This window comes from Sciurus carolinensis, chromosome 5, assembly GCF_902686445.1.
Source record: "Sciurus carolinensis chromosome 5, mSciCar1.2, whole genome shotgun sequence".
Classification (NCBI taxonomy): domain Eukaryota; kingdom Metazoa; phylum Chordata; class Mammalia; order Rodentia; family Sciuridae; genus Sciurus; species Sciurus carolinensis.
Window position 1 is genome coordinate 150,601,030 of NC_062217.1, and position 26,244 is coordinate 150,627,273.

Sequence of the window (26,244 nt, forward strand, 5' to 3'; positions counted from 1 at the left end):
CTCAGAGGCAGAGTGTCCCTGAGTTCAATCCCCAGTACCTTTAAAAAAAAAAAAAAAAAAAAGGCAAGAAAGAGCAGACCAGGAGACCATTGTTTATTGGCAAAAATTTTCCAAGTTCTATCACTCGGTTTCCCAAAATTAGACTGTGTGAGGTAACAATAAGGATCATCTTATTACCAAGACCATCATATGCTTCAGCAGTAGCTGAGGAAAAGGCAAGGTAGCTAAAAGCAAAGGTCTGAGTTCCAATTCCTCTTATTATAAATTATGACAAGTTAAACACGTTAATTAACCTAAGTTTCAATTTCTTCAACTATAAAATGGGGAATATTTTCTTCCCTGAGATTGATAAAAGGCTTTAATTCAAGTCTTTTAGCAAAAGACTTGTATAGACATGTAAAATCCTTAGCATAATATCTGGGATATGGTTAGAGCTTAATAATTAGTAGCTGTTATTTTTTCCCCTTTAACATTATTAACATTTAAAGAAAAGTTCTTCAGGAAAAAGAGAAAAGGGGGATAAAAAGAAAAGGAACAACTTCCAATTAGACATAATAAACAATTTTGTCATTTCTGTGATATACCATGCTCAGGATAGCACTTGGGTCTGTATCACTTCATCTCAAATGACTTGGCCAGTCTAGAAGGCCAGGACCTTAATACTGTGAAATTTCTATTCTCCTATACATTGATTATCCTTGATTCTGAACCTGTTGTGCTGGTCACTTTTAAAACTAGAGGCAATCTACTTTTTCACTCACCAGACAGAATTACAAATTCAGTGAGCCGTCACAGAATCATTCTAATGGGGGTCCTGCCTTTATTTGACCTAAGTTTTACTTGTTATTTTTATTATTCTTCCCTAGACTTTTTTTTTTTTTTTTTTTTTTTTGCCTCCTCTACCTCTTTAGATATACATTAACTACACGGCATCTTTTCCATTACTTCTATTCCTCAAGTCCAACACCTCATTTACCTTCTTTGTTCTCAGTTGGGTATCTAGACTGTCTGATACCTTTACACCTTTCTAGAAAAATCACAACTTATTCTTCTGGTCATGGAATCAATTCTGGTGGTAGCTAGAATGTTGTTCTCTCCAGCATCCCCTCTACTACTAGTTTGCATAAGATTTCACCAGCTTTTGGTTTTGCTATGTTCATCTGAAATTCCTCATGGTTCCTGTCAAAAAACTGCTCCATAGTCACCAGATGTCCTTAATGGTTTCTTTTGAGTGACTTATATTAAACGCTGCAAAGCCCAGATAAATTATGCTCACCAGCTTGCCCCTGCCCATTATATTAATTCTTTGGGGGGTTTCTGACAGACCAAAGATGCATAGTTCACTCCAGAAATGTGATTTCTCCAATTCCTTCACCAGGTCCAATTTTTCAGGCTGACATTTCAGAAAGCCCTACTGAGCTGAGCCAGGATTCAGTTTACAGTCAGAGAAGCCAAACCACTGCCTCAGAATAGCCTTTATCCACCAGAATGTTCTGAAAATATTCATTACTGATGATGACGCATTCTTGTCACATAACTCAACTCTGTTCAACTATCCTCAGCATTTTTCCTCAGCTATTTTTCTTACTGTTGTAATAAGGCTCCAGAGGCTTTTACACATGACAGAGATCACAACAGCTACCATGAGAGTCCCGTCAGATCACCAGTAAAATAGGTGTTCATGATAAATTATGTATTTACTAGTAGTTCTATGTACCATTCATCAGTTCCTCCAAGATAATTAAAAGGAACAGCTCTAGGATTTATAGTACATTAACATTTTTCCAAATTTCAGTTCCTCTTTATTTCCTTCTTACAGTCTTTCCTTCTTCCATATCTCGCCTTATAAAAATAAGCTCCAGATGAGTTATCCATCACTTTCAATCTGTCCAAATAAAGTCTAACTATGAAAGGTATCAAAAATCACTAAGAAATCAGGTGTGGTGGCACACGCCTGTAATCCCAGTGGCTTGGGAGACTGAGGCAGGCGGATCTCAAGTTCAAAGCCAGCCTCAGCAAAAGTGAGGCACTAAGCAACTCAGTGAGACCTTATCTCTAGATAAAATACAAAATAGGGCTGAGGCTCAGTGGTCAAGTGCCCTTGAATTCAATCCCCGGTACCCACTCCAAAAAAAAAAAAAAAAAAAATCACTAAGAGCCAGAATCTCAGAAAAGAAAATCCTCTCTCCAATTGGTCCATTTCTCATAATGTTGCTGCTACTTATTAAGGGGAGAAAATCAGGTTACCTCAGTGTGGTGCCTGACTTCTAAGTTCAATAAGTTACTCCCAGTGTCTAGGACTCTATGCCAAATGCTTCCTCCTCCTTGAAAGGGATCTCCAGTGAAGCCCCTGGTCTTCCCTGGATATCCTCCTTCCTTTTCTGTGTATTTTGCCTTCTGAGAAGAATCGAGTACATACATCAACCCACACATTAATCTCTGGGATCTGTACTTCATTTCAGAAATCTGAAATCTGTACCTTGATTAATTTAGGGGCAAAGACAACTCCAGAATTGATAAGGTTCTGTCTTCAACTTTTTCATTAAAATCAGAAAGCATTTCTAAACCATCATAATACTTATACAAGCAGATTTTTTTTTTTTTTTTTTTTTTTTTTTTTGGGTGCTGGGGATCGAACCCAGGGCCTTGTGCTTGCAAGGCAAGCACTCTACCAACTGAGCTATCTCCCCAGCCCTACAAGCAGATTTTATTAAGGAAATATGATAATAAAAATAAGAATCTTTCAAACCAAATGCACTAGGTCAGTGGTTCCCAATCCTGACTAATCATCACACTCAATTGGGGATTCTCTAAAACAATAATAATGTTTTTAAAAAAGATTCACAGCCCCCTCCCACGAAATTCTGTATAAGTATGGTGTATCTGGAATAAAGTTCAAAATTTTTTTTCATTTTAGCAAATTACTAAGTCACTCTAATAAGCTGCATTTAGAAAACACTACATTATACTAAATCATACTACAGAGAGCTGGGCATGGTGGCGCACAACTGTAATCCCAGCAGCTCAGAGGCTGAGGCAGGAGGATCATGAGTTCAAAGCCAGCCTCAGCAACTTAGCAAGGCCCTAAGCAACTCAGTGAGACCCTGACTCTAAATAAAATATAAAAAGGGTTGGGGATGTAGTTCAATGGTTATACTACAGGATTCCTTTAAACAATTAAGAATTTGGTTTATCAAAATTAATCCTTGCACTATTTACCAAGATATTACATTTAAGAGGGGCCACAGGTAGGAAGATTATAAAAAGAACAACTACCCGTCAAGGGGTCCTCTTACCTCATATTTTCTGTAGTTTACCAGCAAAGCCAAGAGGACAACAGCATCATACCCATGCTCTCTACGACTTGGGGGATGGGAAAGTATCTGTAACAAGAACCAGAAATAAGTAAATCCTGAGTGCTAACTCCTAGCTCCTGAGTAGACAGACCAAAAACTTTGAGTAATGGTCTACCCACATGACAAAGAGGTGACAAAGAAATTAACCTACCTGCAAAATTGCTTCAAATATGCTGTTGATCATTACATACTCCAGGATAGTGTTTTGGCTGATGTTGTCTGTCACCTGAATGGAATAAAAAGCTTTTTAAGTCTGTTTTAAGGCTCTCCATATCCCATGTATATCTCCTATCCTAATGCCTAAGTGAACAGGAAATGTTGAAACACTCTACTAGATACTTAGTAGACTTTTCACAAACACAAGCACCCCAAAGCTACCAGAGCCTGAATAGGCAGTCACTATGAAGGTAGGAAATTAGTGAATTAAAAATGTCCTAAATCTGAATTTATTGTTTCTCTCATACCCTCACAAGCATTTGCTTAATAGTTTCCTGGGTTTCATTCCTCAAATACATGAAGAGGTTCATAAATCCGAAAGTCTTCAAGAGGTGGCAGGAAAAGGGAGGCACCGGAAGTAAATGAACAGCACCCCATCCTCCTTCCACTAAGAAGTAGAAGCAAGCCTCCAGTTATAAAATAAAGCCAGACCAACTAAAAGTATTCAGAATCACAAGAGTCATTTCCAAATGAGACCTGATGAGAAGGACAAATCTGACAATCTAAAAGATGGTATTTCTCCTAGAATGGTCCTTCTAAAATGATAAGTATCACATCATCTGCAAGCTAAAATTCCAGCAGTTGCTCCAAAGAGTAATCTCCAGGAAGCAAAAGTCCAGGCAACTAATTACCTTCTATACATTGAAACACCAGGAAGTGATGCAATACCCCAGTAGAGAATTTTTTTTCTCTTCTTACTTCTAATTCTGGGCTAAAGTATTCAAATTAGCTTGCCTCTATTGTCAGTTAACGCCCTTGACAAACATATAAATATATTACTTACAGTCACTAAGCAAAGAAGTAGTTTCAGACATAAACTCTTCAGACTTTCAGAACCTTCTGCACAAAGCAATGAATCCAAACTCTCCATCAAGTTCTGAGAAAGAGAACCATTAAATATTAAGCCATACCAATTAACACCTACGTCCCATCTTTGCCCAACTCTGGGTTATGTTACACAAAGTAATGTGAATAATACACCATGAAGCAACCACATGATTCCCCTAGGCTAGACCTTGCAAAATCAAAAAAAAAAAAAAAGACTTCAAAGTGTAGATATTTTGGAGGAAATGCTTGAGAACAATTCCACTAGACAATGAAGAATTTACTCTTCTACCAAATGAATGTTTGCACCTTGTCATCCACATTTAAATCTTCAGATTAGAATGGAGTGAGTTGAAAAAGGGAAACCTAATGATTAAATAACTGTATATGAATTCCATTGCTTGATAGAGAAATCATTATGTGATGTAAGTATACTGAAGAAATGACAAAGGGACAATACCACTACTGGCCATCACATACCATAAGCACTAACAAAGACAGTATGTATCCATGCTGGTCAACTCCCCTTGACAATGTCATTGGAGTTTATTCCTTGCACTAAATACCAGCTTTTAGACTCAAACTAATCAAAACAAGAAACTTGCCAGGTGCGGTGGTACCCACCTGTAATCCCAGTGGCTCTAGAGGCTGAGGCAGGAGCATTGTGAGTTCAAAGCCAGCCTCAGCAATTTAGCAAGGCCCTAAACAACTTACTGAGATCTTGTCTCAAAATAAAACATAAAAAAGGGCTGGGGATGTAGCTCAGAGTCAAAGCACACCTGAGTTCAACTCCCAGTCCAAAAAAAAAAAAAAAAGTCACCTATTCCAGGACACCTCAGGGATTTAAGTCTGGTTTTGCAAAATCAGTAGGAATTAATTAAAACTTGAAGAGGAAAGGTATTCCAGACAGTCATTAGCATGATCAAAGACACATGAAGAACAAAATGGCCCTGGGCATGAGTAGTTTGTTATCAAGCAGTATAAAAAGTGAAGCACAGAGGTGAGAGATAAGACTAGAGAAATAAATATAGTCCAGGTATGAAAGTTTTATGAGGCTAACTAGGGAGTCCTCTTTATCCTATTAGTAATAGAAGACTAGTGGAAGATTTTAAACAGAAAAGATCTGAGTATAAGATACATCACTCTGGTGTCATTGTGGATGAGAGATTTAAGATGGTAAGCCTGGAGGGAGACCAATGAGGACAAGTCTATCAATTTCCTGAGCCTTGTCTTATTTACCACTGCATCCCCAGTGTCTACCACAGTGCCTGGCATATAGGAGCTCAAAAAATGTTTGTCAAAAGAATGAATAAGGTGGGCACAGTGGCACATGTCCATAATCCCTACAATTCAGGAGGATGAGCAGGAGGATCACAAGTTTAAGGCCAGCCTCAGCAAATTAGGAAGCCCTCAGCAATTTAGTGAGACCCTGTTTCAGAAAGAAAAATAAAAAGGGCTGGGGATGTGGCTCAGTTGCAAAGCACCTCTGGGTTCAATCCTTAGTTTAAAAAGAAAAAAAGAATAAAAAAAAAAAAAAGGCATCACTATAACAGCTCAGGTAGATACAAAAGATCAGTGACAGTAGGGGAAGAAAAGACAGATTTGAGAAATACCTGCTGAGGTAAAACTAGCTGTAGTGATTATCTGCAGATAAAGATGAGGGAAAGGAAAAAGTCAAGGATGACTCCCAGGTTTTTGGCTTGGGGACTAAGAAGGCAGGTGCCCACATGGAAAGAAAATGAATAAGGAAGAATAGATACAGGAGATACAATAAGCTTCCTTTTGGAAATGTTAAGCAAGAGGTATTTATGAGATATGTGAGAGAGAATAACCAGCAAGTGCTTACAAAAGCTCGAGAAGGAATGTTAAGCCTAAAGAGAGAGTGTGTCAAAAGCATATAGGTAATAATTAGAATGAGAACTGGGCACAGTGATACATGCCTATAACAACTCAGGAGGCTGAGACAGGATTACAAATTCAAGGTCAATTTAACAATTGAGTGAGACCCTGCCTCAAAATAAAAAGCAAAAAGTACTTGCGATTGGGGCTGGGACTGTGGCTCAGTAGTAGAACACTTGGCCTAGCACGTGTGAGGTCCTGGGTTTGATCCTCAGCACCACATAAAAAATAAAATAAAGGTATTGTGTCCACCTACAACAAAATATTAAAAAAAAAAAAAAAAAAAGTACTAGGGATGTAGTTTAGTGTATGAGCACCCTGGGTTCAATCCCAGTACTGGGGGAAAAAAAAAACTATAAGTGTGAAGAAGGGATCTGAGATTTTACCATGACATATATATATATATATATACATTTTTTTTTTTTTTTTTGACGGTACTGTGGATTGAACCCAGGGCCTTATACTTGACAGACAAGCACTCTACCAACTGAGTTATATCTCCAGCCCCCCTATACATAATTTCTTGTAACCTCACCATTATAAGGATTCTTTGGAAGAAAGATTTCTTTTTTTTTTTTTTTTTTTTGGGTGCTGGGGATGAAACCCAGAAAGGCAAGCACTCTACCGACTGAGCTATCTCCCCAGCCCCAAGATTTCTTAATTTAAGCCCAGTATAGTGGCATATACTTATAATCCCAGCTACTAGGGAGTCTGAAGCAGGAAGATTGCCAAGTTTGAGGCTAACCTCAGCAACTTAGTGAGATCTTGTCACAAAATAAAAAATAAAAAGGCTGGGGAAATAGTTCAGTGGCAGAGTGCTCCTGGGTTCAATCCACAGTACTAAGGGTAGGGAGAAATTTTTTCATTTAAATTTCATAAGTGACAGGAGAGGAACTATCAAATACTGTAAATCATATATCTAGTAAGGGACTGATATATTCAGAATATGCAAAGAACTCTTACAACTCAATAATAAAAAGACTACCTAATCTAGAAAATGGAAAAGGATTTTGATAGACATTTCTCCAAAAGAAAAAAAATAGAAAAGACAGACAAAAAAAAAGAAAAAGAAAAGAGACAAAAACAATTGTTAAGCCAGATGTGGTGGCAAACACCTATAATTCCAGTGGCTTGGGAAGCTGGGGTAGGAGGACTGCAAGTTCAAAGCCAGCCTCAGCAAAAGCAAGGTGCTAAGCAACTCAATGAGACCCTGTCTCTTTTTTTTTTTTTCAATATTTTTATTAGTTGTTGATGAACCTTTATTTATTTATTTGTTGGCAGTGTTAAGAATCAAACCCAGTGCCCCACACAAGCTAGGCAAGTGCTCTACCACTGAGCCACAATCCCAACCCTGAGACCCTGTCCCTAAATAAAACACAAAATAAGGTTGGGGATGTGGCTCAGTGGTCAAGTGCCCCTGAGTTCAATCCTTGGTATCACACCCCTCAAAAAATTGTTAATATGGAGAAACTGAAACTACCATATATTGCTGGTAAAACTATAAAATGGAAGTTACTAAGAAAAAATGGTTTGGGCAGGCAGGGTGGCACATGCCTGTAATCCCAGAGACTCAGGTGGCTGACGCAGGAGAATCACAAATTTGAGGCCAGTCTCAGCAACTTAGCAAGGTCCTAAGCAACTTAGCAAGACCCTACCTCAAAATTAAAAATAAAAAGGCTGGGAATGTTGCTCAGGGATTAAGCACTCCTGGGTTCAACCCCAGTACCAAAAAAGAAAAGAAAAGAAAAAAATGGTTTGGCAGTTCCTCAAATAGAGTTATCATACAGGACCCAGCAATTCTACTCCAAGATACTCAAGAGAACTAAAGCACACAGTCACACAAAAACTTAAACACACATGTTCAGAACAGTAATATTTTTTTAAATTTTATTTTATTTTTTTTATTTTTGCGGTGCTGGGAATCGAACCCAGGGCCTTATGCTTGCGAGGCAAGCACTCTACCAACTGAGCTATATCCCCAGCCCCAGAACAGTAATATTTATAATAGCCAAAATGTTCAAACAACCCAAATGTCTCTCAAATGAGGAATGGATAAACAGAATATGGTATATCCACCCAATGGAGTATTATTTACAACAAAAAAGGAATGAAGCACTACTACATCCTATAACAAGGATGAATTTTAAAAACATGGTGCTGAGCCAGGCATGGTGGCACATGCCTATAATCCCAGTGGCTCAGAGGCTGAGGCAGGAGAATCTCAAATTCAAAGTCAGTCTCAGAAACTTAGCGAGGCCCTAAGCAACTTAGTGAGATCCTGTCTCAAAATAAAATATGTGTGTGGTTCAGTGGTTAAGTACCCCTGGGTTCCATTCCCACTACCAAAAAAAAAAAAAAAAAACATGGTGATGGGCACATTGACACATGCTTACAATCCCAGTAACTGAAGAGGCTGAGGCAGGAGGACTGCAAATTCTAGGCCATCCTGGGCAACTTAGCAAGATTCTGTCTCAAAACAAAAATGACTGAGGATGTAATTCACTGTTAGAGCACCACTGAGTTTGATCCCCAGTACCCCCCAAAAAAACACAAAGCCACAAATGATTATGATTCCACTTATGAGGTGTCCAGAATAAAGGAACACATAGAAACATAAAGCAACTAATGGCCAGGCATGGTGGTACATGCCTATAATCCCAGAGGCTCAGGAGGCTAAGGCAAGAGGATCACAAGTTCAAAGCCAACCTCAGCAACTTAGCAAGGCCCTGAGAAACTTAGCAAGACCCTGTTTCTAAGATAAAAATATAAAAAGGGCTGGGGCTGGGGCTCAGTGGGTTCAATCCCCACTCCTGGGTTCAATCCCTGGTATCAAAAAAAAAAAAAAAAAAAAAGAGGCAAACTAATGGTTTTCAGTGGATGGGGAGAAGAGATAATAAGGAATAACTAGAGTATAAGTTTTTTTTTTCCAAAGGTAATGAAAATGGATTTTGAAATTTGTAGTGGTGACAGTTGTTCAATTCTGTGAATATACTAAAACCCACCAGATTATATACTTTAAAAGGGTAAATTGTAAGAAATATGAATCAAGAAGCTATCATTAGGGGATGGGATTGTAGCTCAGGGGTAGAGCACTTGCTTGCCTAGCAAGTGTGGAGCACTGGGTTCAATCCTCAGCACCACATAAGAAAACAAAGTTATTAAAAAAAAAAAAAAAAAAAAAAAGGAGAAAAAGAAGAAGAAGAAGAAGCTGCTGCTGCTGTCATTAAAAGAAGATAGTGCCAAACAGTAGATAAAAAAATTCTGAGTCAGGCATGGTGGTGCATGCCTGTGGTCTCAGACAAAGTGATCACTTAAGCCCATGAGTTTAAGAGAAGCCTAGGTAACATGGTGAGACAGAATCTCCAAAAAGAAAATGAAAAAAACTTAACAAGGGTTGGGGTTGTAGGACAGTGGTAGAGAGCTTGCCGAGTACATGCCAATACGCTAGGTTTGATTCCCAGCATGGCAAAAAAGTAAAATAAATGTACCCTTGTATATTCATTTGTTTTATTTTTATTTAAATCCACAAATGCTCATACAAATACATGATACAATAATAAACTGGTCAGTTTTTATCCTGTAGAAAAAGGATTCCTTAATTCAAATTTAAATTTAAATTTTTCCTTGATTCAGAAAAACAAAATCTATCAAATAAAAATATCCAAGTCCAAGGTCAAATTTAATCATACATAGCTATGAGAATCCAAATCTTTAATACATCTTTCTGCAGATGGTATTAATGAATAACTGTCAGAAGCAGTCATTCATAGGCACATCAGCAGCTTGTCTCACCTTCATGCACAGCTCTGCCTTGTCAAAGCCCATCAGCATGTTGATAATATCAAACCCAGAGGTAGACTTATTCTTTTGATGGACTCCTCGAATAAGTGCACACAAGGTCTGCAGAGGTAAAAGAAAAAATTCTTTGTAGAGAAGAAATTTCAAAACTAGAAGGGCACTAGATCTGTAGACACACATTACAACCTCAGAACCACCTTCTTACATAGCTAATTTCTCTGTTACTCTAAGCTCCAAAATGCAGTCTGAAACTTAACGAGAAAAATTCAGAAATTAAAAGAGGAACAGCAACTGAGACTGTTGTCATCTTCATTTTTTGCCTCCTTCTTGTTTGGGGGCCATTCTCTTTTTAAAAATTGCACTGCAGATGGGAGCAATGGCATGTACATATAATCCCAGAAATTCAGGAAACTAAGGCAAAAGGATCACAAGTTAGAGGCCAGCCTCAGCAACTTACTGAGACTGTCTCAAAAACCAAATAAAAACAGGCTAGGGATGCAGTCCAGTGGTAAAGTACCCCTGGTTCAATCCCCAGTACCAAAAAAAAGGGGGGGTGAGAATGAGAGAGAGAGAAAGTGGGGTGGCGGGGGGCATAGAGAAGGAAGAAAGGAGGAGAAGGAAGAAAAGAAGATGAGTTGTCCCTGGAACTTTTTAAAATTCAGTATTAACTATTACAATAATGAACTATACTTTTAAGGGGTCACCAAGCAGCTTAAGATCAACTTAATTCCACCAAAATACAGTTTATAATTCATGCCCTCATAAAGTATCACTGTAACTACTATAATTCCAACTTTCATTTCAACTTTCATTGAGCCCATACTCCACAACTGGAAATGTAAAATACATTGTGCCAAAAGTTAATAAAGCTCTAGGATAAACATAGGCCATCTTTCTGGGGCATCAACTCAAGAGGTAATTATTCTATCCATTCTACAGATGACAAAACTGGGGCTCACAAAAAGATTTGCCAAACTAGTAAATTAGAAACTTAAACCCAATCTACAAAAAATTCCAACAAAATCCATTGCTGTATCATGAATTCTTCATATTCTAAACTTGCTAATTACTGCTCTAAATACATCCTCCCAATCCAGGGTATACTGGACCTTACAGACTACAAACTTTAGAAACTTTGTCCTCCATTCATTCAGTAAAAATTTAATTCTAGAGTACCAACTATATGCTGAACATTGTTAGATGTACTAGAAACAAAGCACTGAATGAAAGTGTCAAAATCTCTGCCTTCAAGAAGACAAAGTTATCTGGGGTTGTGGCTCAGTGGTAGAGAGGTGCCTAGCACATGTGGGGCACTGGGTTCCATCCTCAGCACCACATAAAAAATAAATAAATAAAATAAAGGTATTGAGCTGGAATTGTGGCTCAGTGGTAGAGTGCTTGCCTAGCATGTGTGAGGCACTGGGTTTGATTTTCAGCACCGCATACAAATAAATAAATAAAGATTCATCAACAACTAATAAAAATAATTTTAAAAAATAAAAAAAAGGTATTGTGTCCATCTACAACTGAAAAAAAATTTTTAAAGAAAAAAAAAAAAAAAAGGCAAGTATATCACCGGGCACAGTGGCACATGCTCATAATCCCAGTAGCTCAGGAGGCTGAGGCAAAAGGATTGCAAGTTCAAAGTCAGCCTCAACAACTTAGCGTGAGGCCCTAAGCAATTTAGTGAAGCCCCATCTCAAAATAAAAAGTAAATTAAAAAGGACTGGGGATGTGGCTCAGTGGTTAAGGGCCCCTAGGTTCAATCCCTGGCACCAAAAAAAAAAAACGCAGCCAAGTGTATCCTCAGCACAGCACTCTGCCCAACACTTGACACATAGCAATTGTTCAATAAGTAGCTATTGAGATGGGTGCAGGGTACATGCCTATAATCTCAGCTACTTTGAAGGCTGAGGCAAGAGGATTCCAAGTTTTAGGCCAGCCTTGGCAATTTAGCAAGATCCTGTCACACGTAAAAAATAAAAAGGGCTGGAACTAGCTCATTAGTGAAGTGTCCCTAGGTTCAATCCCAGTAGCAGGTCGGGGGGCATCACACCTAAAGATAATTCTAGGTTCCTCAGGTTCCAATGGAGGGGTTACAATTCCTTTCTCTGATAAACAAGACCTCCCAAGTCTCCCAGTCTTGTACCTGCAATGCATTGACAACTCGAATTGGATGTTCCTCTCCCAGAGCCTGGATGCAATGTTGAAATAAGCAATTAATATTGTCCTTAATCTTCATTAACTCTTCACCATCAAGAGATTCCAGCTTGCCCTCTAGGTACTCTAAATTCACCTGCCAATGAAACAATAAGAACCATATTTTTAGTGTAGCACCTAGAACATACAATACAGTCATCATAGTTACTAGGAAAACCAACATAGGCCATCCAGTCTTACCTTCATGAGGAAGAGCTCTTCCCAAAACCGAGGACTACACTTACTGGGGTCCTCTGTCTGAAACCATAAAATAAGTACATTCAACTTCCCAGCTAACACCAAAAAAATTAAGAATGCTACACATAGTCAACCTTAACTTTCAGAGATTAACTTTGAAAATGTTGCTTATCATAACTGATATAATAGGAAAGAGAACAATTTTGTTTTTTTTTTCCTAATAGAAGGCATTGTGCAAGAGATACATTCCCTGAAAGAAAAAAAAAATTCCTTCAAATAGTTATCTTCTAGTAAGAAGTGAACCTAAAAATAAGAATAAGTCAGTCACATTACAGTATGTCCCCTTGTATTTGTATGGTGGTTTTCAAATCCATTCCAAATAAAACACAACTAGCCAGTGAGACAGGAAAGGTAATTATTATCATTTGTCCTCCTTTCAAGAAAGAGGGTCTACAAAGTTAAGTGATTAACAGAAGTGTAAGAGTCAGAACCCAGGTGATCTAAGTAATATTGCAATGGTTTTCACATTAACCTGTTCTGATTGTTTCTATTTGCCCTACAATACACAGTTAGCCCTCTATACAGAGATTTTAACTTTTTTTTTTTTCAATACAGAGGATTGAACCCAGGAGTCCTCTATACAGAGATTTTAATGTGCTTGTTCCTTAATTCAAATTGATCCAAAGGTTAGCAAAACTATGGTGCTAAAACCCAAAATTTGTTAGCAATAATTTTCAAACAGAAATTCTAGAAGTCAGAAATTTCTGGTTAATGGGTAAAATAAGAAAAAGAATCAGGTGTAGTGATGCACACCTGTAATCCTAGTGACTTGGGAGGCTAAGGCAGGAGGATGGCAAGTTCAAGGCCAGACTGGGCACCTTAGCAAGACCCTGTCTCAAAATAAAAAATAAAAAGGGCTGGGAATGTAGCTTAGTGGTAGAACATCCCCTGGTTCAATCCTCAGTACTGCAACATAATCCTAACTATGAGAGCTTGCTTGCTCTTGTCCTTGGGTTTGCTCCTCCCCTCCCCTCCCCTCCCTTTCTCTCCCCACCTCCTTAAGGAACTTGAAGGTGGCAGGCAGATGTAAGGTTGTTTCTCATTGAACTAAGAAACTAAGAAGTTGGGGGCTGGGGTTGTAGCTCAGTGGTAGAGCACTTGCCTCGCATGTGTGAGGCACTGAGTTCGAGCCTCAGCACCACATACAAATAAGTAAAATAAAGGTCCATAGGCAACTAAAAAATATTAAAAAAAAAAAAAAAAGAAGTTGGGCTATGCAGTATGACAGGGTTCCAGGACTTACCATAAAGATCTCATCATACATCAGCACCACCTTTTCCTTTAGTGGTTTTTTGGAGGCTGAAGATTTCCTGAGCAAACCTCCCCTCTTCTCTACCTGTGCCATGGTTAGAGAATCTATGGGGAAAAAAGTCACATTTTAGGGCAATGGAAATAATCTATATATCATAATGGTGGATATATGTCATTATGCATTTGTTCAAACTCATGGACTATATAATACCAACAGTGTATCCTAATGTAAATGTGAACTCTGGATGATAATGTCATCAATTGTAACAAACAGCCCTCTGATAGGAAATGTTGCTAATGGGGAAAGCTGTGGATGTTTAGAGGCAAGGAACATATGAGATATTTTGGGCTATTTCTATACCTGCCCCTCAAATTTTCTGTGAACATAAAATGACTGAAAAAAATAGATTTTTGCTGGGCACAATGGTGCACACCTGTAATTCCAGAAACTTGGGAAGTTGAGGGAGGAGGATTGAAAGTTTGAGGTCAACCTCAGCAACCTAACTTATTTATTCAAAATGTAAAATGAAGGGGCTGGGCACTGGGGTTGTGGCTCAGTGGTTGAGCACTGACACTGGGTTTGATCCTCAGCATCAAATAATATAAATAAGGTATTAAATAATAATAATAATAATAATAATAAATAAAGACCTGGGAGCCAGGTACAGTGGTACATGACTAATTCCAGCAATTCAGGAGGTTGAGGCAAGAGGATTGCAAGTTCAATGCCAGCCTCAGCAACTTAGTGAGACCCTGTCTCAAAATAAAACATAAAAAGGGGTGGGGATGTGGCTCAGTGACAAAGTGCTCTGGGGTCAATCCCCAATACCAAAAATAAAAAATAAAAATAAATAAAGGGATGGGGATGCAGCTCAGTGAAAGAGTGCTTGCCTAGAAAGCCCAAGGCCCTGGGTTCAATCTCCAGCACAACTAACTAAACAAAAAAATTAAAATTAAAAAGGGCTGGGGGTGTAGCACCCCTGGGTTCAATAAATAAATAAAGTCTTTTTTTTTTTTTTTTTTGGGTGCTGGGGATCAAACCCAGGACCTTGTGCTTACAGGCAAGCACTCTACCAATTGAGCTATCTCTTCAGCCCTGATAAAGTCTTTTAAAAAAAAAAAGAAAAGAAAAGAAAAAGAAAGCCACAGTCAGTACCAGAATGCTCTACAAGATGCTGGAGAAATGTCTCTCAATGGAAAAATATTTTAGGAAGAAGAAATGATAAACAACCATACTATAGATCTGCCCAATATCTCCACCCCAGTCCAGGTAATGTCAGATTAAATCATTACTTGGCCTAAAGCACAACACATTTTACATCCTTAAAATGTGCCAATGGACTAGGCTCCAAAGCAGTTCCAAAACCAAACAGGAAAGTGTAACTAGCTCCATCTATAATAGGTCTGGCCATATATTTGAGGTTGATAGAAGGAAGGCTGCAAAGCACACACTTCCCACAGACTGATGGTGAAGTTAAATTTCAAATATTGATCAAGCTTAGGACCATTAAGGCAGGAAGTGTGCTGCAGACTGATGTGCTCCATCGATTTCCCCAAAGTAAGTAGGTTCTCATCACTGCAAAGTACTTGGCCTTCACTGCCTCATAAATCACACTGCACTTGACTGTCTTCAGAAATTCCTCTGAAAAGAGACCCAAGGCAGAAAATAGCAGTTAAGAGGGTTAAAATTAAATCTGGCTTCAAAATAACTGAAAATAATGCTATACTACTTTCAAATTTAATTGTATATATTTATAATCCTTTGCAGATCAAACTTCAATACTACATAAAAGCAATTCCATGAATCATGCTCCAATTTTCCAATCTTGCTTCAAGGAAGTCTCAACTTTTCTTTAAGAGAGAACTTGAAATGCCACAGATCTCCACTATGGATTTACACATCTTCCCTCATCTTCCAGATTAATTCTATTATACTAACAATATATTAATTCTATTATACTATAATAATATTCTATTATACTATACTATACTATTATATATTATAGTATACTAACTATACTATACTAACTAATAATCTTCCAGATTATTCTATTATAAGTCCCTCTCTCTCATAAACCCTAAGATCTAGATATGAAATTGAAGCTCATCCAATGACAAGCATGGAGGGTAGGGAGGAGGCTGATTTTACTTCCAGACAAATTCAAAGCAGCAGAACTAATTTTGTTCAATAAGTTTTAAAAAGTGTGTATTACCTTTCAAATCAAAATTCTGTATAAGGAAGAAATGCAACCAATAGTACCATGAGGTCCGAGATTCTATTTCAGACATCTGATTTCTCTAATACAAGCACTCAGAAAAGGAAATTTACCTTTGAGCAAACATCAAAACAGAAAATTTCCCCAACTTGATATTAAACATCTTTAGCAGGAGGACTACAACTTACACTTGTTCTATTATAAGCTCATGACAAATGCTCAGCAGAGCTGTTCACCGATTCTAAAGTAAAAAGGAAAAATCTCTCAAAAGTCCTGGGTCTGACCCAAAATTTTAGAAAGACCTATCTCTATTAAGGTTCCACTAAGCCTTCAAATTCTTTTGTGGACTAGAGAAGACTGAAGGGAAAAAAAAATAACAAAAAGAGAAGATTCTTTAAGACAATTTACATTATATTGATTACGGCTGTGCCTTAAAGCATGAAATACAGCCTCCGTTCAAAACATTCCTGTGTCTTTTAAATAGGTTGTCAAGAGGAAGACGTCCTTATCTTGAGAAAATAAATTGGAAATCGAGAGAATCCTATTAAAATAAATCAAAAGCAATGCAATTCTGAGCTTAGTGGATATAGATCTTGCATGTGCTCAGCTTCAACCAGTTGATTAGCCGCAACAGGGGGAACTATGAGTTCCTGGATGAAAAGCACATGTTTACAAACATACCCCTCTGAGAATTTATAATTGGGTTACAGCTAATCAATGTCCACCCCAAATCTAATAAACTCACTGTATTTCAGAATCAATACTTTCTAATAAGCAAAAGGGAATAGGAGAAGAGGGGAAAACAATGCTAATTCGAACTACCAAATTTCCTAAGAAATTAAATTCTTTTCATCACTCTCATTCCATTTGGAGCAGGGGGAAATTCAGCCAAAGGCCCCAACTAATTACTCTTAGTCATCATCACAGGCAACTGGAATTTACCACCCAAGCTGCCTGAAATGTGACTGGAAACTGACAATCAAAAGTCTAGGGCTGGGGATATAGCTCAGTTGTAGGGTGCTTGCCTTGCATGCACAAGGCCCTGGGTTCTGATCCGCAACACCACAAAAATAAAAAAAATAAAAAGTTTATTATTTCTACCAGTACTCTGAACCATGGAACACAGCAAACAACAGTTTCTGGAGTGGTAGGCTAGAAATGTAGAACTCTTTTTTTTTTTTTTTTTGGGGGGGCGGGGGTCAGGGGCGGTGGGTGCCAGGGATTGAACTCAGGGGCACTCAATCACTGAGCCACATCCCCAGCCCTGTTTTGTATTTTATTTAGAGACAGGGTCTCACTGAGTTGCTTAGCACCTCAACATTGCTAAAGCTGGCTTTGAACTTGCCATCCTCCTGCCTCAGCCTCCTGAGCCGCTGGGATTACAAGTGTGCACTACCACACCTGGGAAAGTGTAGAGCTTCTTAGAAAAGGTTTTCCTCAGTTCTCACAAATTAAACCTGAGTTCCTAAATTTGAAAATAAAATATCTAATTGGTAGAGTAGTAAGTTATAGCACCTCAGTAATGTACGTATAATTTGTTTCTAACTTCCCAGTGCTTTTTTAACTCTTCCACTTTTCCCCATAAAGCAATGGAACAACCACCATCAGCAGAACTAAGACTAGAACACAGACCTCTGAGCTAACGAGGCAACATTGACTAAGTCACTATACTTCTCGATTTCCTCACAAGTGAAAGAAAGAGATTGGACTAGACTACTAATGGTTCCCTCAGCATCACTGAAATATTTCAAATATATAAGAAGCACCTAAAAACTGTCAGTTTAGGCACCATGAGGTTGCAGAGAGGAAATTCCAGACCTGGTCCTCTGGAAGTTCACAATCTACTAGCAGAAACAGACATAATAACCCATACCACAAGGCAAAGTATGAAAAATAAATGGAGTAGAGGAACAAAGAAAATTCTATGGGACCATATGACAGGGAAACAGTTCTGCTCTTATGCCTGTCAATTCCATTAAATTCTGGAGAAGAAGCAAACATGGTAAAGGCATAGTAATCTCACAGAAAAGTCGGCTTAGGTTTTAACATCATTTTTCAGCAATAAGACAGAGGCAAAGTATAAAAAAAAAGTCAGGTGACTTTTCAATACTAACTGTATCTACTATCAAACTTAGGAATGGCTTCAAATTTCCTCAACTGAATCATAAATCATGAAGCCTTTTATTTATTTATTTATTTTTTTTTTTTTTTTTGCGGTGCTGGGGATAGAACCCAGGGCCTTGATGCTTGCAAGGCAAGCACTCTACCAACTGAGCTATCTCCCCAGCCCTCATGAAGCCTTTTAATCCTAAGCCTGGGAGCTTGCTGGTCCCAAGACCCATAGCACAACTTCCCTGTATAAGACTCAACTTTACAAGATCTACATCTTAAAGCAGTCAAGCCACATACTTTTAAAATTCACATCCTTGAAAGAGGAAGTGGCCAAATGTTAAAATTTTAAAGCCTAAAGCCAAACTCTTCCACTGTCTAATTTGGAAGCAATGCTAGTTACGTGTAGCCAGTTCGTTATTTATTTTATTTATTTTTATTGTCTTCTTAGGTAGCATACATGCCAACTCTTGAGACCAGAAAATAAATTTAACAGAAATTCACTCTAATTTCCAGAGAGTTGCCACAATTAATCCATCAAAGTCCTGGGTTCTAGTCTCCACTTATACACTCCTTTCTAGAACTGTTAGTTTCTTTTTCCTCCCTGGGCCTCAATTTATCAATCTGTAAAAAGAAGCCATGGGACAGCTTTCTGTGGGCTTCCAAATTTAATGGTTTAGGGATCTAGGTTCACATTTGTAATGAACTTTTACCAAGTATTACCCTATCTTCATGACTCAAAAACATTCATATAACCAGGTGCTAAGGTAAGCATCCTAAAACACTTCAAGCAGTATATGAGAAAAATATGAAGAGTGAAATTTTTTAAAGGGGAGTGAAATTTTTTAAAGATAAATGTGTCCATAGTTTTGAAAGAAAAAAACATACCTACAGATCTGGCATTCATTCATTCAACAAATATATACTGAAGACCTTTTAGGTTCCAGACATTATGGATGTAGCAGTGAATAAGACAGAAAAGATGCCTACTCCCACAGAACTTTTTTTTTATTTTTTATTTTTTTGGTTGTTGATGGACCTTTATTTTATTCATTTATTTATATGTGGTGCTGAGGATCAAGCCCAGTCAGTGCCTCACCCATGCTAGGCCAGTGCTCTAACTCTACCTCTGAGCCACAACCCCAGCCCCTCCCATAGAATTTTCATCATAGCAGAGGGGAGACAAGCTAAAACAGTGTTAAGTGCCTTGAAGACAAATTGTCAAGGAAGGCTACTTCAGATTGGGAGAGTAAAGTTGGCCTGAGAGTAATAGCTGGCTGAGATCCAGAATAACAGGAAGGAACCAGCCAAACGAAAAACCTTGAGAAATGTTCCAGATAGAGGAAATGACGAGTGCAAAGACCCCCAAAATTGGACACATTGATATATTCCAGAGACAAAAACACCAGGGTCCGAGACATAAATATTCCCTTTTTGAGATGTTTTTATAAAGTTTATTCAAGTATTTTGTGTTTGTGACTTTTTTTAAATATGTAAAGAGAATTCAAAAATCCATCAGCAGAATAGAAAAATTATATTATATTCATACAAAAAAATGCCATAGGGAAATTTAAAAGAACAATTACTGATACATGAAATAACATGGAAAAATCTCACAGAAAATTTGAATTAAAAAATACAAAAGATGGGCTGGGGCTCGGGGTAGAGCATCTGCCTCACACGTGTGAGGCACTGGGTTCAGTCCTCAGCACCACATAAAAAAATAAATACAGACATTGTGTCAATCTACAACTAAAAAAAATTTTTTTAAAATACAAAAGAGCTGGGTATGGTGGTGCATGCCTATAATCCCAAAATGCCAGATGCTGTGGCAGGAGGATGGCAATTTTGAGTCTAGCCTCAGCAACCTGGTAATAACCTGTCTCAAAATAACAAATTAAAAGGATGGGATGTAGCTCAGTAGTAAAGTTCCCCTAAATTCAATCCTGAGTATAAAAAAAATTAAAACAAAAGAAAAAAAGTATAAACTGATGATTCCACTCATGATGTTCAAAAACGGCAAAATCAGCCAGGCACTCTGGCACATACTTTGTAATCCCAGTCACTCAGGAAACTGAAGCAGGAAGAGCGCAAACTTGAGGCCTGCCTTGGCAATTTAGCAAGGCATTCAATAACTTGATAAGACCCTTTCTCCAAATAAAAAATAAAAACCACCGCTCAGTGGCAAAGTGCACCTGGATTCAACACTCAATACCAAAAAAAAAAGGCAAAATTAATCCACAGTGACAAAGGTTAGAATAGTTGTGGGGAGATAATCGAGAAGTAACACAGGAACCTTCTGAGGTACAGGAAATATGATCAATCTTGATGTGAGTGGAGGTCACACAAATGGGTACTTATGTTAAAAATCATGAACTTCACATGTTGTTAATTAGTCCTTAATCTAAAAAAAAAGTATGTATGTTCACATATATGTGAAAATATAACAGCATCCATGAGAACACTAGAATACAGTGAAGAGATACTAGGCTTGAATACAGGACATCAATCTAAAACAACAGCTCGGGGCTGGGGTTGTAGCTCAGTGGCAGAGCACGTGCCTAGCATGTGTGAGGTACTGGGTTCAATCCTCAGCACCACATAAAATGAATAACTAAAATAAATAAATAAAAATAAAGGTATGCTGTCTGTCTACAACTAAAAATGTTTTTTTTAAAAAAGGAGTTTTTTAAAAAATAAAAAACAGCTGGGCTGGATGCAGCTGAATATGCCTTTAGTACCAGAATCTCCATAGACTGAGGCAGAATTGAAAATCCGAGGCTAGTCTCAGCAATTTATCAATACCCTATCTCAAAATAAGAAATAAAAAGCCAGGTGAGGTGGCATACACCTGTAATCCCAGAGGCTAGGGAGGCAGAGGCAGGAGGATTGCGAGTTCAAAGCCGGTGGTAGAGCGCTTGCCTACCACGTGTGAGGCACTAGGTTCAATCCTCAGCACCACATAAAAAAATAAATAAATAAAGTTATTAAAAAAAAAGAAATAAAGAAAAAAGGTTGGGGATATAGCTCAGTGATAAAGCACCCCTAGTTTCAATCCCCCCAAAACAATAATCAATAAAATAACAGCTGGGCCTGGTGGTCCATACCTATAATCCCAACTACTTAGGAGTCTGAGGCAGGAAGAGTGCCAAGTTCAAAACCAGCCCAGGCAACAGTGAGACCTTGTCTTTAAAAAGTAAAATGAAAAATAAACAAACAAAAATAACCAAAGAGTTAACACTTATTTAGCACATTCTATGTACCAGGCATTGCTCTTAACACTTTACACACATTAATTCATTCCTCACAACAAACTTATGATCCAGGAAGTTTACAATGAAGTATATGGCAGGCACAGTGGCGCACACCTGTAATCCCAGTAGCTCAGGAGGTTGAGGCAGGAAGGTTGCAAGTTCAAAGCCAGCCTCAGCAACAGCAAGGTGCTAAGCAACTCGTGAGACCCTGTTTCTAAGTAACATACAAAACAGAGCTGGGGATGTCACTCAGTGGTCGAATGCCCCTGAGTTCAATCCCTGGTACCAAAAAAAAAAAAAAAAAAAATAACCCAAAGCATAAAGTGAGGTTTTTGTTTTTTTGTTTTTTTTTAAAGGTGGGGGCTGAGAGTTGTGGTGGTAGAGCACTTGCCTGGCATGTGTGGGACCCTGGGTTAAATACTCAGCACCACATATAAATAAATAAAATAAAATAAATTCATTGACAACTAAAATATATATACTTAAACACACACACACACACACACCAGGCACAGTGGTACATGCCTGTAATGATTCTGGAGGCTGAGGCAGGTCACAAGTTCAAGGCCAACCTCAGTGACCAAGCGAGATTCCATCTCAAAATAAAAAAATAATAAAAAGAACTAGGGTAAAGAGACCCTGGGATCAGTCCCCAGTACTGGGGGGGGGGGGGGGGGGTGCCTATATAAGTGAGAGTAGGAACAAGCAATAACCTGCACAGACCCTCCAGAGAATCTTAAGTTTCAGGTGAGTGAGGAATATATATATATTCTTTGGCCTTAATGAACAAACTGTGGAGTCCAGTATCTTGAGTTTCATTACTCTAGTTTGTTGATGGGTGAAGATGCCATGGTAGAAAAATAAAAGATAACTATATGTATCAGTATATAAATATAGGTAATAGTGAAGTGTAACAGAGGGGAACAGAATGAATGGAATGGTGGAAAACTGGAGAAACTGAGTGTCTAATCAAGTTGACAGATTATCCAGTTGTGTTTTTTTTTTTTTTTAAAGGTTGAAACACACTGATCTTTTTAAGGATTTAATTGACACTATATTAACTGAGACTTGTCAGTCCTCTAAGGATAATTCTCCATCTAAACTTGATAATGAAAGGAAAGATATTATAAAACAAAAGAGAAATGAAACAAGGATGAGTCTATACAGCCCTCAGGAGGAAAGAATGCTTTAGCGCTTACAAAGCTGTGATCACCTGTGTCACAATATCTCAGGGTGCCTCCTAAACATGTAAAATCCTAAACCCCTCTACCCCACTATTGAATACGATTGCTCAAGATAAGGAATAGAGGGGCTGGGGATATAGCTCAGTTGGTAGAATGCTTGCCTAGAATGTACTAAGGCCCTGGGTTCAATCCCCAGCACCACCAAAAAAAAAAAAAAAGGAATAGAGTTTTCTTCTTCTTTTTTCCTCCACCAGTGCTGGGAACAAACCCAGTATTGTCCAACTGAGCCACACTCCCAACTCAGGGATCTACTTTTTTTTTTTTTTTTTTTTCTTTCTGGTACTGGGGATTGAACCCAGGGTGCTTTACCACTGAGCTACATCCCCAGTCCTTTTTATTTTTTGAGACAGAGTCTCACTAAATTGCTGAGGTTGGCCTCAAATTTACTATCTCCTGCCTCAGTTTCCCAAATAGTTGGAATTACAAGCATTACCACTGTGTTGAGCAAGGGAAATCAGAATTTTTAACAATCACTCTAGGTCTGTGGTTCCCAAATATGGCAATTTTACCCCAGGGGACACTTGTCAGTATCTGGAATCATTTTTGGTTGTCACAACTAGAAAGAGAAGTACCAATGGCATTTACTGGGTGGAAGTCAAGAATACTGCTACACATCTACAATGTCACCCACAACAAAGAATTGCCCCACCCAATATGCCATAGTGATAAGTTTGAAAATTCTGCTTGATATAATTGTGATTCCCACTAAACATTAAGAAATACTCAAAAAAAAAGAGAAACAAAAAAAAAAAGAAATACTCACCTAAGCTGGGTATGGTAGCACATGCCTGTAATCCCAGCAGCTCAAGAGGCTGAGGTAGGAGGCCTTCGAGTTCAAAACCAGCCTCAACAACTTAAGAGAGGCCCTAAGCACTCAGCAAGACCCTGTCTCTAAATCAAATATAAAAAGGCCTGGGGATGTAGTTCAGTGGTTATGCACCCTGGGTTCAGTCCCCAGTATCCAAAAAAAAGAGAAAAGAAAAGAAAAGAAATATTCATCTAAGCCTTAAACTTAAACAAGGTTTTGAAAGAAAAGGATTATCTGGACAGAGAGGATATTGAGACAATGGATAAAACTTATGCATTCTCTAGAAAAAGCACTGGAGTGACCCTCACCTTCCCACATCTTATTCTTCCCACTTTACCTCAACAACAGGCATCCCCTTCCTTTGACATTTTAGGTCCAGTTTGCCCATCTGGGAAATAATCAGATGATAATAGGTACTACTATTATGCTAATTTTATGAAGATTTTACTGTGCCCGAAGTTACAGTTAGAAAGCAGTAGAATCACTAAATCTTTCTCTCTGATAGCACTTTTCCCTGTAAGAATGTCCTGTGAGTGCAAACACTCAAGTGCTATTCAATAATAGAATATTAAAAACAAGATTCAGTTAAAGTTACAATTCCATGGAAATTCCAAAGTGGTCCATACTATCCATATTCCCACTTTATCCAAGAAAAGTCAGTAGACTCAGAATATCACCTGGGAAGAATCATCATTATTTTCTAGATGCTAAGATAGAACTAGACTAATTTAAGTAAGCACATGAGCCACTATTAGGCAAGGTCCCTCTCTCTCTCTCTCTCTCTCTCTTTTTTTTTTTTAATATATTTTTTAGTTGTTGATGGACTTTTATTTTATTTATTTATTCATGTGATGCTGAGAATCGAACCCAGTGCTTCACACATGCTAGGCACCCGCTCTACCACTGAGCCACCACCCCAGCCCTCTTTTTTTTTTTTTTTTTTTTTAATATTTTTAATTGCAAATGAACACAATACCTTTTTTTGTTTAGGGTTTTTTGTTTTTGTTTTTCAAATGTGGTGCTGGGGATCGAACCCAGTGCCTCATGTGTGCTAGGCAAGGGCTCTACTGAGCCACAATCCCAGTCCAAGGTCCCTATCTCTATGTGCTGTGGATAGTGCTCACCTCAGAGTGGTATTTAGCCTGTACTTAAAAGTGGAAGTGACCAGGCGTAGTGCAGCATGCCTGTAATCCCAACTACCTGGGAGGCTAAGGCAGGAGAATTACAAGTTCAAAGCCAGTCTCAGGAATTTAGTGAGACTCTTGTCTCAAAATAAAAAATAAAAAGGCTGGAATGTGGTTCAGTGTTTAAGCACCCTTAGGTTCAATATTCCTGGTACAAAAAAAAAGAAAGAAAACCACATTTTTCTGACATCTCCCAGAATGAGAATTCACTGCAAGATCCTCTTCTCAATGAACAGGAGCCTCTTATAAATTAATACTATTTCCCACTCAAGCTCCAAACTTCCTGGAGCAGCACAACATCCCCCTCATTTTCTCATTTTCTTTCCCATTGAACCATACAAGCCTCATGAATACCACCTAAAGTATAAAATGAAAATTACAGGATACAGGACTGGGGGCATTAATCAGTGGTACAGCTCTTATCTAGCAAGAGTGAAGCCCTGGGTTTGACCCCAGCACCACAAGAAAGGGTGGCTGGAGTAAGGAAGGGAGGGAGGGAGGGAGGGAGAGAAAAAGGTTAAAAAAAAACAAAAAACAAAAAACAGATTACCATAATCTTAAAGAAATACAAAAGGTAATTACAGTCTTACAAAGTCAAATGATTTCCTGCTAGTTTAATAACTTTTATCAAGATGTTATAATATTACAACACAAGCACAGTATAAGATGAAAAGGGACCAAAAAATTACTAAGTTATGGTCCCTGCCTTAAACAGCTCACTATTAAGTGGAAGAAGTGCACATCCTGATAACTCCTAACAAAATAAACATTTTCCCTCAAGATTTTTCTCATACATGCCCTCACTTATTGAGAGCTATTGCCAAGCTATGAAGCTCACCAAGCCTCCTTACTTCCAGCTGCCTAACATCTCCATCTGTACATCCCACAAACTTTATCTCAGCATACCAGACTGTCTTCCCTAACCTACTTTTTTTCCTTTTGGTGGTACTGGGATTGAACCCAAGGGCGCTCTACCACTGAGCCACATCCCCAGCCCTAAATTGCCCCAAGTTGCTGAGGCTGACCTCAAACTTGCAATCATGCCTTTGCATATGCTGTTTTCTGCAACTGAAATAGCTTTTCTTACTTGTGCAAGCTCCTACTCACTCTTCAAAGCTCAAGTACCTTCATCCTACAAAGATCTCCCTACCAGTAGGTGATGGACTAGTCCCTTTAATCTGTACAAATGTCTTATATATAACACAGCATTACAAAATTTTATCAAAATTTGTCTTGGATGTCCTTGAGGAAAGATACTATTTCTAACCTCTGTACCAGTTATATAGTAAGTGCTCAAAAAATGTGAGTAATCAGTTCACCTCCATATATCCTGGATCAATTTATGTGGAAATTTTCTCCAAATTTTATGGATTCCTAAACTATGCAGTATGTGAAATTCCAAATTTCATAACTGCTGCTTTGGGGTTTTCAAGTTTGTTTCATTATATAAAGGCTGAATGAGTAAATTATGACTGAAAATCTAATGAAAACACATTAAAGAATTCCTTATTCACTAAGGAAAGAATAAAAATTCCCTTTATAAGTCTAACGAGGAATCTACCTGTCCCTCGATTCTGTCTGATATTGAAAGCCTTCACACAGAAATTACTTTGCAGTACTACTGTTA

At 38.2% G+C, this 26,244-nt stretch overlaps 1 protein-coding gene across 1 annotated transcript in view; it reads right to left on the reverse strand.

The window, feature by feature from the left end:
- Positions 1 to 26,244, reverse strand: part of Armh3 (armadillo like helical domain containing 3) — a 195,373-nt gene that overhangs the window by 167,949 nt on the left and 1,180 nt on the right. The window contains 7 exon segments of the mRNA XM_047553500.1: positions 3,297 to 3,383; positions 3,508 to 3,582; positions 4,357 to 4,449; positions 10,089 to 10,196; positions 12,244 to 12,390; positions 12,495 to 12,551; positions 13,795 to 13,907. Of these exon segments, the coding sequence (XP_047409456.1) occupies positions 3,297 to 3,383; positions 3,508 to 3,582; positions 4,357 to 4,449; positions 10,089 to 10,196; positions 12,244 to 12,390; positions 12,495 to 12,551; positions 13,795 to 13,907 (680 nt within the window).